The 12,541-nt window shown below is 31.7% G+C and overlaps 1 protein-coding gene across 1 annotated transcript; it reads left to right on the top strand.

The window, feature by feature from the left end:
- The first annotated feature begins 842 nt into the window (after positions 1 to 842).
- On the top strand, positions 843 to 8,107 carry LOC149573311 (uncharacterized). Its single transcript, XM_089815942.1, has 8 exons — positions 843 to 939; positions 6,466 to 6,531; positions 6,613 to 7,035; positions 7,124 to 7,216; positions 7,475 to 7,573; positions 7,667 to 7,765; positions 7,870 to 7,962; positions 8,046 to 8,107. The coding sequence occupies exons 1-8, from the start codon at positions 843 to 845 to the stop codon at positions 8,105 to 8,107; spliced, it is 1,032 nt and encodes a 343-aa protein (XP_089672068.1).
- The last annotated feature ends 4,434 nt before the right edge of the window (positions 8,108 to 12,541 follow it).

Below are 12,541 nucleotides of genomic sequence, written 5' to 3'. Positions count from 1 at the left end.
TATAAGTAATCTTCAAAACTAATGAATAGTTCTAAACAGAAAATATGTTCATCATAAGTCTCAAATTCCAAAAGATACAAAAATATAACCAAGTACCGCAGTGAAATACAAAATATCAATTGAAACGATCACCAAACTGTAAAGTCTAAAAATACTGAAGAAGAGAAGTAGTGGTCAGGCATGACAACCTGACATGGAACAATTCAAAATTGGGCGGTAACAGGTCAAGAAGTTGCAGAGCTCTTTTACTTTCTAATATGTTAAATTAAAAAATAATAAAATAATCTTTTAATAAAATTTGAAATGTTAAAGAATAATAAATTCAAATTAAATGAAAAATCATTCACTTTATGCAAAATAGGAATCTATTGCCGCATGTAGTAAACATTTATTTAATCTGCAATGCTAGTTATGTTTATTTGATTTGGACATGCAAGTTTACATAATCCCAACAACTTATACATTATTTATTTATTGTGTGCAATGATGATAGGGCTAGAGCTTAGCTTTCTTAACATTATTAAAAATCTCACACTAACATGAAGGGAAGCACATGTAAATCAACAATAATTATGGGAGAAGAGAGAAAATGGTAAAAAGAAAAAATGACAGAGCCCTCAACTTCTTGTTGTTTTCGAAGTTTAGCTCGGGTATTCTCACCCTTTTCCAAAATGACATGACAACAGAGCTTGGCAGGGTATTAAATCTGCTTCATGCCAAGTAAATAAAGAGTTGTAATGAGTAATAAAATTATTGATCTTTGAACGTGATGGAGATAATCCTTGGACGCAGTGCAGGGTTTCGATCCCTAAATAAATAAATAAATAAATAGTAATGTGGGCATGACGATTTTGTACTGTGCATACAGTGGAGAGTTCAATTTTGCATCTTGGGGAGATGAGTTGGTGGGGCGTGGTAGTAAAGTCGCTTTTATTGTGGGTAAGTGAGATGAAGTAATGTCATTAGCCATCAGAGATCAAGTCATGTCAGCCATGATTAGAATATTAACCTTAGATGCGGACAAAATCCACCACTGAATGTAGGAAAGGAAAGAAATAAAGAACATTTCACAATCTTCAATAGCCATAACATACCTAATAGGTTTCCAATGTTGACCCCAACACTCGTTCATGCATCACAATGATTGCAATCTTCAAAAACTTTTTGGAATATTAGGGATAGACTTGAATCGTATGTGAAGGTTTGCTACTTTGATGTTTACTATCTTCTGATTTATCATGTTCAAATGTTGTAATGTCATGCTGTTTGATAGATTGTGTGTTTTTCTCAAGAACATACCTGCAAATTGTGCACGTAGATCTGAAGCTCTCAAAAGGAACAAATGCAAAGGATAAACCAATTGTTCAAATGCCATATTGTATATCTTTAGAGTTGATATTTTATTTTCTATTAGATATAAGATTTAGATGTGATATATTAATTAATTATTAGTGAGTTACTATTGGTTTAACTTATTCATGAGAAATAATAAATTTCTGTAGTTAATCTGTTGATTGTAAAGGAAGTATAATATTTTATCTATCATGAGAAAGAATGCTAGAGAGAAAAAAAACATCCTAATGATGCACATCTACTTTCCCCTAATGTTTAAAAAGACAAATTACGTGGTTCCTTATTTACCCATTTACAAACAAAAATTAACAAAATTTCCTTCCATAAAGGCTATCAATGTAAAGTGACGACGAGTAATTTCTTTACTTCTAGTTCCATATCAATGCTTCTATCTTCAGAATGATCAGTAACCTGCAACCTACAACACAATATCCCTACCACAGAAACTATCCAACAACTAACCACCATATGATGCTAGAACACGTATCTACACCTTTTCCTCATAATTTGCTGATAAGACTCCGACATTTAGTCATAAAGTTCCAACATTCTGATCCTTTAGGGAGACTATCCATTCTGAACAGGGATTCCGGGTCTGAAGGGTTGAGATATTTGTTAAATAAGATTTTAGCCCATTTTTTATCAGATTCTTTGTATAATCTCCGAATTAATTGTTTCCCCGAGGCATCTTTTTTCCATTGAGGTTTTTTAATACCTAAGCCCCCATATTCTTTGGATTTACATATGTTATCCCATTTTATAAGTGCTAGCTTCTTATCTTCTTCTTTATCTTTCCATAAGAAGTTCCTCAATTTGGATTCAAATGACGAAGACATCCAATTAGAAAGGGGCAAACAGGCCATAGGAAATATTGGAATGGCTGAGAGAACTGATCTTATCTTAGTGATTTTACCTGCCTTAGATAGCCATTTATTTTTCCAATTCCCAATCCGTTTATATATTTTTTCAATTATGTCCTTCCAAATTTTGCAGTGTTTTGTGCCTTTCTCTAAAGAGATTCCTAGATATTTGCAAGGAAACAAGCCCTTTTTAAAACCCATGATCCTACATATCGAATTTTCCATTTCTGTACTGGTATTCAAAAAGAAAATCTCTGATTTTTCTTTGTTCACTTTTTGTCCAGATGCATCCATATAGGTTTGCAAGATATTTTTATATCCCACAGCCTCTTAGATTGAACTTTTACCTGGTAGGATGGTATCATCTGCATACTGTTGATGAGTTATATTAGGGACATTTCTAGTTACAGAAATACCTGAAATCTTTGAACTAATTAGCCAAATATTGTACAGAATGAGCAGGGGATTGAAATGGGAATCACTCATTCGATTAGATGTCCAAGACATTCCAAAAAAATGAAATCTTTTTTCAATGAATGATCTTGAATGGACACCTATCGGAAATGAAAATATCCAGGAGCTTGACTTATGTGTTGCTATCCCTCTTGGGAGACTTGCTCACTTTATCAAAGGAGAAGGTATATTGCAGGATGGCATAGAGACAACATTTCTACGTAAAGCTCATAGAGAGCCCAAATTTGAAAACCCTACTGACCATAGTACCATAATGATTTCAAAGTATGCTTAACATTTTCCATATAATTAAGCATGTCACACACACACACACACACACACACACACACACACACACACACACACACAATTTATCATGTTGATTAATATATTGTTTTCTACATGTGCTTAAATAGATATCATTGTGCTTTTGGGCCCAAGGATAATAGAAAAAAACCTAAAGACATTAAAAAGGTGAAAATGATACAAAATTTTATACAAAAAAGGGGTTGCCAAATGAAAATAATTAGAGCATAATAAAACATGACAAATGAAAATATATAAAAAGTTTATTCCAAAAGCTTTTTAACTATTTCATTTTGACACATGTTGGTATATTTACATCCATGTAGAATTACTAAGATACTTAAGATATATATAAATTTTACATCCATTCTACTTTCATAAATTTGTACTTCCTTGAAGTAAGAAATGGAATTGAATACCTATGTTTTCATAAAGTTTTTGTTTTATTTAGAATCATTTTGGTATTTTTTTTAAATCTTCAAATTACATTTACTTTTGCGTACTTCAAAAAAGTCATGTATTAATTTTAAAAAGTTCAAAGTTTTGTGAAAAATACAATAACTAGTTATTTATTTTAACTTATACTTGAAAAAGGTATTAGCTTTGCCTAGTGGGGCCAATGTTGTCTCTCTTTTTAGTCCACACTTATACTAAGAAAATTATTCTTTTGTCTACGATCTATATTAACATGCTTTTATGAACATTTATATCTCTTGGGCACCATCACATATAGTATCCATACTCATATGGCATCTACAAAAATATTTATGTCATACATTAGGGAATCACTTATGCCATCATAACATCTTCATATATCTCTTGCAATAACAATAAAAAAAGATTTCAATCATGGGATATGTCATTCTATTTTTTTGTTGATAGGTTGTCACTAACAATATTAAAAAAATTTAGGATGGTTAGAAAGAATAAGTGGGAATCACTTATCAAGTTAGATGTGCAAGACATCCCAAATGAAGGAAGTCATTTCTCAAGTTGTGAACTTGAATGGAAACTTATTGGAGATGATCGGTGTGCTGCTATCCCTCTTGAGAGGCTCCCTCACTTTGTCAAAGGGGAAGGTTTATTGGATAGTACTGAAACAACATTTATACATAAAAGGATTTTGGAGAATAATTTGATAGAACCTACTAATCAAGCCACAAAGATGTATTCAAGGTTTGTCTAGCTTTATAAATTGATTAAGCATGTCACTTTTTTTTTATATCCATTAACTTATATTTTTTCACATGTTTAAACAGTTATCATTGTGCTTTTGGGCCAGAAGATAAAAGAAATGCACCAAAAAGCAAGGAAAGAAGTCACAATTTTACTCAAAAAAGGGGTTTTCAAACTCATTTTATTGTTAAGGTTATGTATGGTAGACCAGATGTTGCAATAATTATATATAATGAATTTAGTCATCAAGATGCCAATGGTGAATTTTTGTCATGGAAAAAATGACCCTTCTAGTGATCCAAGGAGTAGTTTTGCACCAAGGTTATCAACTGAATGTAAATCATATATTGAATCCTTACTATTGATGGGCGTGGGGATTGACACAATATGTGAACGACATTACTTAGATTCTGGTTTGACAAAGTTGATGAATAAGAGGGATACTTGTTTGCTAAGAAAGGATGTGTTAAATGCATGGAAAAGAGTAAGTTCCCTACATTCACAAAAAAACGAGGATGATGCAAAAAGTGTATGTTTGTGGCATATAGAGGAGAAAGAGAACTTCTTTTTTTATAAAACACCAAAAAATAAAGAAAATATTCCATTTATCATAGGCATCCAAACACCATGGATGCAAGAGATGATGGTGAAACATTCACATGATTCAATTATTGCGATGGACTCCACATTCTCAACAAACAAATACTGTGTGAGTAGAATGATTTTAATTTTATTTATGGATTTTAATTTAGCCATTAGTTTTATTTGTCTAAAAAATTAATATATCGTTGTTTTTTTCATGCGTAGTATCAACTTTATACTTTGCTTGTATTTGATGAACAAGAAGCCGATGTACCGGTTGCATGGGCCATATCCTCAAGAAATAAAGTCGAGGATATAAATGAATGGCTAATAGAGATTTATAAAAGAGGGAAACAATATAGAGAAGATTGGCATGTCAACGCATTCATGACAGATGATGCTAGCGCCGAGATTGAAGCAATAAGGTTTTCTCCAACCTTAGTTTATAGTTAGAAGAATGCAAATTTTTAATGTTTAGTTTATACAGATATATGTTTTCCAATTTTTAGCATAAACAAGTTTCAATTTAAGAATTTTTTTTTAGAATACTACTTATGAACTTTGATAATAAATTATCTTGTAGATTATCCTTTAAGTGTCGAGTCTTGTTATGCATTTGGCATGTGCGTAGGGCGTGGCTGAAGAATGTGTACAAGTAAGTACATATTTTATTAAAATATATGAAAAATCACATACATAACATCATAACTCTATATTGTTGCATATAATCTAGATTTGTTAAAAATCAAGATGTTGGAACAAGAATATTTGGTAGACTGGGTGAGATAATGTATGCAATGCATGAAAATGAAGATGCCATTACTGATTTGACAATGAAGTTCATAGAGGAATTCAAAGAAGAGAAGGAATTCATTAATTACTTTCAGAATTATTGGTGCCATGATGAGAGTCGCGTTGGTACGACCATCAAGATTATCTTTTATATTTTATTATGAATTTATATAATTTAAATTAATTATTCTATATGCTAAGATGTCATGTTTGTTTTTCTAGCGATGTGGGAAAAAAACTTTCGAAGCTTCCCTCATGCAAATCAAGAAACTAATGCTTTGATAGAGTCATATCACTCCCACATCAAGAGTCAACATCTAAGTGATCGTTCTAGGAAAGGCACAAGAAGAATGGATTGGCTCATCTATACACTTCTTCATAGGGTAGGGCCATTCTATAAAATAAAAGATATTTGCAACAATCTGGATTTTTAACCAACTTCAAAAAGGAAAGATATTACATAACTGCATTAGAAAGATCAAAATTAATACCAGATGCTGATTGCTATCAAGATGACCAGCTACCAAACACATATAAAGTTAGAAGTCAAACTATTCCAGCAAAATGGTATTTCGTAAGGAATTTTGGACAAAATTTGCATGTATGTGATTGTGAATGGGCAAAAAGAGGAAACACATGCAAGCATGTGTTGAAGATCTTATATATTCTAAAGAGAAACACACGCGATAAAGTTGTTGGTAAGTATCATTTAAAATCTAGCATTAATTTATTTACATTTTATTAAAAAAAACCTATGTTAACTATATTAGTCTCATTTAAAATTACAGAAGCTTCTACTCCATTGGTCGTTGATGATGAGGAAGTCATAGGAAGATCGAGTCATGACATTAATGTCATTGGTAATGATCAATATGATCTCTATAGTTAAATATTAAATGATTTTATGATTCTCAACATTAATTACGTAATATTTCAATTGTAGATGGTTGTATACTTTCTGGAAATCAAGATGTGTTTGAGGTTAACGTTGGTGAAGGTGACAAAACTGGTAAATTTCAAAACTATCATTTTTAATGAAATTTCAATATTTATCAGTAATTTTGACTTTGTCATTACATTTGTATTGCAGATAGTTGGAATTTATCTACTACTATCAATGATAAGTTTCAAAAATCTATTGATTATTTAAATTCATTGCTGAAAAATTTACCAACTAGTGATTATGACAAAGACATCTTTAGTCAATCTGTTGACAAATTTAGAGAAATTCATTCATCTCTTGCTTCATCTTCCAAATTTAAACCAATCCCTAGCTCAGATAACATATCTATGAGACGAATAAGACCATGGTTTAGTCCAAGTAAAATGAAAAAAAGTCGTTCCATTCACAAAAAGCGTAAATCCCTCTCTAGAAACTTAAATAGTAGAGTTGAGGAGAATGAAAATTTCCAGTTCCCCTCTATAGGATGCAAAAAGAAAAAGAAAAAGAAAAAGGTCACAAATCGCTCAAATATAGCTATTCAAGAAGAAAGAGATATTATCAGGCAACAAGGTGAGTGTATTTTTAAGAAAAAGTATTTTTGTAATTACATAGCAATAATTCTTATTTTCATTTCATATATTAATCTATGTCATTGTAGGTTTGGGTGATCGAGAAAGTATTCCACGACGTCAATTACCTTTCTCCATTGATCTAAACCATACAACAATTGGTGAAGTGAAGTTTCCAAATGGTAAGCTTTTAGCTATTAAGTGTCTTTGTTACTTTTATAATAAAATACTTGGTTCGTAGTTTTAACCACTTCTTTATGTACAAGATACAATTATTAGAGATCAACCGTCAATGACCAATACTATCCCTGTCCATACCTTTGAACAAGTTATTGTAGGTAGATAGTAATTTTAATATTGTTTAGATTATTTACATAAATTAATTTTATACTTGAACATTTTATATAAGTTAAAATGTTAAATATAAGTTTTTTATGTAGATTTGGACGATCAACAAGATGCTCAACAACTTACGTTGCCCTTCTCTATTGATCTTAACCAAACATTAACAACAATGGATGTGATAAATACTAGACAAGGTAATGACATTATATAAATCAATGAATTATGAGTCTTTAGTTTGTAAATTTATTTTGCCAAAGTTTACATACGAAATGTTCATATTATTGCAGGATTAGATGATGAACAAAAAAATCAAGAATACATGCAACTAGATTCCATTGAATCTAATCAGGCATCAACAAAAAATGATGCAACAGAAGCCAGATATGGTAATGAAGTTATGAAATAAACATAATTATGAGTATTAAATTGACAACTATATTTTAAATTTGTTGATGATATATATTAAATGTTAATGCTTTTTTTGAATTAGATGATCAACAAAAAATTCAAAAAAGCATGCAACCATACTTTATTGATCTTAATCAAACAATAGCAAGAACGAACACAATGCAAAGTAGAGATGGTAAGGAAAATAAGAAATGAACTTCAATCAATTGTGTCTTTAGTTTGAAAATGAATTTTATTGTTAACACAATATATTTGCAGGTGTTGATGATGTTTATATGGAGGATGGTGGTCAACACTTTTTTGTAAATTTATCAAAGTGATAAAATTGGTTCTAATTAGAAGAGAGGTCAATATAAGTCAAGACTAAGAGCTTCATTATGAAGGATTTTCAAAACATATTGTATTATTTTATCATCCAAATATTACATCCTTGATTTTGTGCTTTTACAAGGGATTTGATTTTGTCTCGTAGTGAAAGCATTATGATGCTTTGAGTTATATTTTGGTAAAATAGTTGTTCATCATCTTCATATATTTATGTTGTCTTGAACTTTGCATGTGTTATTTGATTAAAGTTAGCATGTAACGTTTGATCCAACTTTAGTATTGCAATAACACAAATGTTGAAATAACATATATGTGTATGGTTATGAATAACATGGTCAAATTAAGCAATTTTTTTGTAACATTTTATATGGTTAAGAATCACATAATTTTTCTCATTCTTACTTAGAAGAAAATAAGATGACAAGATATAGAATATATAAAATGAAATGATTAAGTAGGTTAACTGTCTAAGAAATTATATTCAACATGGTTGTCTTATGAATTATTTTGTACAAAAAATTGATACTTGATAAGTAGGAGATCATTTCGATCGAGGAAACTCTGTAATTAAGCGCACTCAAGCTGGAGTAGTACTAGGATGGGTGATCTCTCAGAAAGTCTTAGTGCTTCACCCCTATGAGCATCACCTAGATCCAATGAGTGCTAAGTGTTACATTTATACTCATGAGAGATGGATTCATGTTGAATCACTACTCATGAAACATGGGTCAATGAGTTTGACTCAAAATCACACACTTAAATCTTGAGAGGAATATCATAAATTGATACTTGCTTAGTTTGTTGTCATTAAATAAGTTTAATAAATACTTTACAATCATATTAAATCATATTACTTTACAATTATATTTTTAAAATTAAAACTAATAAAATTAATTATTATTCCTTTTATATTAAAGTAATATTATATATAATTTAAATTTTTGATAAATATATTAATTAATATTTTTATCTAAATAATTTAAATTTTTTATAAATTTGTCAAAATATTTTTTATCTTATTTATTTAAGAATAATAATTTTTTTTGCTATCTATAATATTTAATAATCTTATTTTTTAAACTAAAACTAATGAAATCAATTATTATTTCTTATAAGACTAAAATGATGTTATATATGAAATTAAATTTATGAATATTAAATAAGATTATTTTATTTCTGTTTAATTAAAAGCTCATAAATTAACCCATCATGAGTATGAGAATCACCAACACTAAATATTGCACTACATAGGAAATGACCTACCATACTTCTTCGTCATCTAACTTGAAGAGTTGGTGACACTTTTATCAATATACTCTTATTAGAAATCACATGTAATACCAAATAAGCTTGCCATCCTAAAAATGAATATGCACCAAATAAGCACCATTGTATTAAAATTGAATGGGCACCACTATGTCAAAATCACACCAATGCACAAAGTTCTACTTGATTAAAACCTCGTTGATCCTAGAAAAGGAGGAGACGAAGATATACATAATGATCAACCCTAGATGTAGAACAAGTGGCCATAGTAAGGAGGACAACAAATATGAAAAAGATCAAGGAGATTAATAAGAATCTTTGAAGGTATATATGTACCCGCAAATGTAGCATGAAAAACAAAAAATGGAATAAAAGGTTGGGAGTCCCCAACTAAGTTGCAACTACTTTGAAAATTACTAGAGCACTGACACTGGAATGCGTGGATATCAATCCAATTACAGGAATCACTACACATCTCCATCCAAAGATCTAATCAAAATACTACACCCTTAGGAAATGGTGAGAATTGACACAATTTTGAGTTAGATTTACATCATTTATAATTATTTTTTATATGTCCTAATAATAACCTAAGACAAGACTATCAAGACTTGAAACCAAAATACATCTATAGAATTGTGTTCATTGGTAAATGGCAAAGACATAACAATTGATATAATGCATAAAACTAAAAAAATAAAAGCATACATATAAAATTTTGTACATATAATAATAATTAATGGATAAATATTTATAAGACATTATGCATCACATTATAATAATAGTAATAAAATGTCCGCTCAAATCTCTATATGTTAAAGAAAAATTTACATTAATGAATCCTACAAATAAACAACTCAAACGACTTACAAAGTCAATATTCATTTAAAGAAAATAAAAAAAATTGTATATGTTCAACTATTATCATTAAATTGGTCACATTTAAAAGAAATTCCATTATTGCATTCTAATTGACTTAAAAATTGTGGATATCTTTGGTAGAGAAACTAGTTCTCTAACCAATGGGCAACATGGGAGAAGATTCAACAATGGCCGTCTCTTAGTCGCATCACACATTAAATACAAAGAGCAATTGACTGCAATGTGACGGTGATTTCAAGACACTGACACCTTTCCTCCGCTGTTCAACTGTTTTGAAATTTGCGATTTCTTTTCGTTATGATTGACGAGGCTGACGGAAATGCACTGACGGCAACCAAACGGCCGGCTGCATTTTCGTCCCTGCGTAGCCAGTGCCATATCACACAGGTACCCTCGGGCGCCTACTTCATCAAACGATGTGCCGTGTTGTATAAGTGACCTTGATCACGTACAGAAACGGAATAAAAGCACATTTGTGATGAACTGATTAAATTTAGCGATCCACACAGGGGAAGCTAGATTTTTAATGTTTTCTAGGGGTATTTTATCGTTGAGCTTCTTATGAGAATTTATTGAATGGCACCTGTCACCTATCATAGTTGTTTGTTGCAATCAATACCTTTTTATAAAAGAAAATATCATACGAGCAAAGCGTTTGGTCTCTTTGAGTAGTTGCAACGTCTGTATCTGGAATGGCGGATTCTGCTTCTTCCCAGGCAGAGGCAGAGGCAGAGTGTGAGAGGGTCTGTGAAAAAGGAGGTCCCTCCTCGCCCTCCAAGAAGCGGCCCAAGGGAACAAGTGTTGATGATCATGAGCCTTCTGCCAAGAAACCAAACAATGAAAAAGAAAAGGCAAAAGTGGAGAAATCGGCGAGGAAGAGCGGCACAATATGGAAAAATACTGGTAAGCTCGGGGGTCATGAGAAGAATGTGTACAAGCTAGCGAAACAAGTGTGGGGAAGGTGGCAGGAGGAGGATGTGAAGAAGAAGAAGGAGAAAACTGATGAAATGGCGGTGGGAATCAAGGCGGTTAGGGGAACAAACGAACAAGTGGGCAATCCAGAAGAGCAGCGGGGAGAGGAAGAAGAAGCGCCTCTGCCTCAAGTGCGAGCTGAGGAGGAGAGAAGGGAAAATAAGTCCCTGGGAATGGGAAGGAAGGTCGACGCTGAAGCTGCTGTTGCAGCAGTGGTACATCAAGCAGATTCTGTTTTGCTCATCTGCATATGAAGCCCTCCTTAATTGGTACACTGCACAGTTTTTTGTTATTTGTTCAGACGCGTTTTTATTTTTATTTACTAAATGTTTTCCCTTGCCGCAACTAATGCGTGCTATTATACAGTTAAAAAAATAATTATTGTGATGATGGTGATGATATTATTGTTTAAAAAATTAGGAATCGGTGTTGTATTATACAGTCTTTGTTTAGGTTTACATTGAGCACATTTAGACTTTAGTTAGGGTTCAACGATAGTGACAGTTGACAGATTAAACCCAAGAGTTCTTGTTCTGATATTGAAACCCCAGGAAGAGTTTTCCCATGAGTGGACTGAAATGCACACTTTTGTTAACAGTTTGGGCTTCCTCCGCAGTCGTCTTTATGGTGGACATGTCAATGTCTTCCCCGGTAGCATAGTATGCTGTCATTAACAGTTTAGAGATCTGTAAGCAGTAGATTAATCAAACTATGATACTGTTATTGAAATTTTGATGATCAAAATATGATATTGTTATTGTAATTTAGTTGTTCGGTTTTGAAGGATATATCTGGGAGATGTTTACACATTTGAAGCATTGAACTTTTTGATGAACTTATTATTTGGTCAACTGACTTTTCTTGCATTTGACTTGGTCAACTGACCAATCATGATACATAATTAAATTTTCTTCAACATCCTTGTTATAGTTATTCATTTTTATTTATTTATTATAATTTAAAAACATGCCTTCTCTGATTTTTCATCGGTTACAGTAGGCTGATTCAATTATTGAGAATTTTCCAACGTTATATCAACCCGAAAAAATTTATCCGAACATTATACTTCATCGCCAATATTCTGGAAGCTTCACTTCATCTCTAATACTCTGTAAGCTTCGCAAATGAGAATGTCTAAAAATATCTGTTGACCTGGATTGCATTTGGGCCTATATCCACCAGGCTCTGATGCCCTAAATTTGCCCCCATGTTGCTTTCCTTTGCAACGGAAGGTTGGGTCCCCTTGGTCCTCCTAATCTGATGGTTCGAGTTCCACTTCCCCGTACACATCCTGGAGTGACACAATT

Source organism: Cupressus sempervirens, chromosome 2 (assembly GCF_028749045.1).
Source record: "Cupressus sempervirens isolate cs-2001-9-10 chromosome 2, ASM2874904v1, whole genome shotgun sequence".
In the NCBI taxonomy this organism is placed as follows: Eukaryota; Viridiplantae; Streptophyta; class Pinopsida; order Cupressales; family Cupressaceae; genus Cupressus; species Cupressus sempervirens.
Note: the sequence above shows the minus strand (reverse complement) of the source record. Positions and strands in the feature narration are given on the sequence as shown.

Bases quoted from the DNA above. Each gene is read 5' to 3' on its own strand.
- LOC149573311 (XM_089815942.1), top strand. From the start codon at position 843: ATGACGATTTTGTACTGTGCATACAGTGGAGAGTTCAATTTTGCATCT. The intron at 7,217-7,474 runs GTAAGCTTTTAG...TTTTTTATGTAG, and splicing joins TGAAGTGAAGTTTCCAAATG to ATTTGGACGATCAACAAGAT. The intron at 7,766-7,869 runs GTAATGAAGTTA...TTTTTGAATTAG, and splicing joins TGCAACAGAAGCCAGATATG to ATGATCAACAAAAAATTCAA.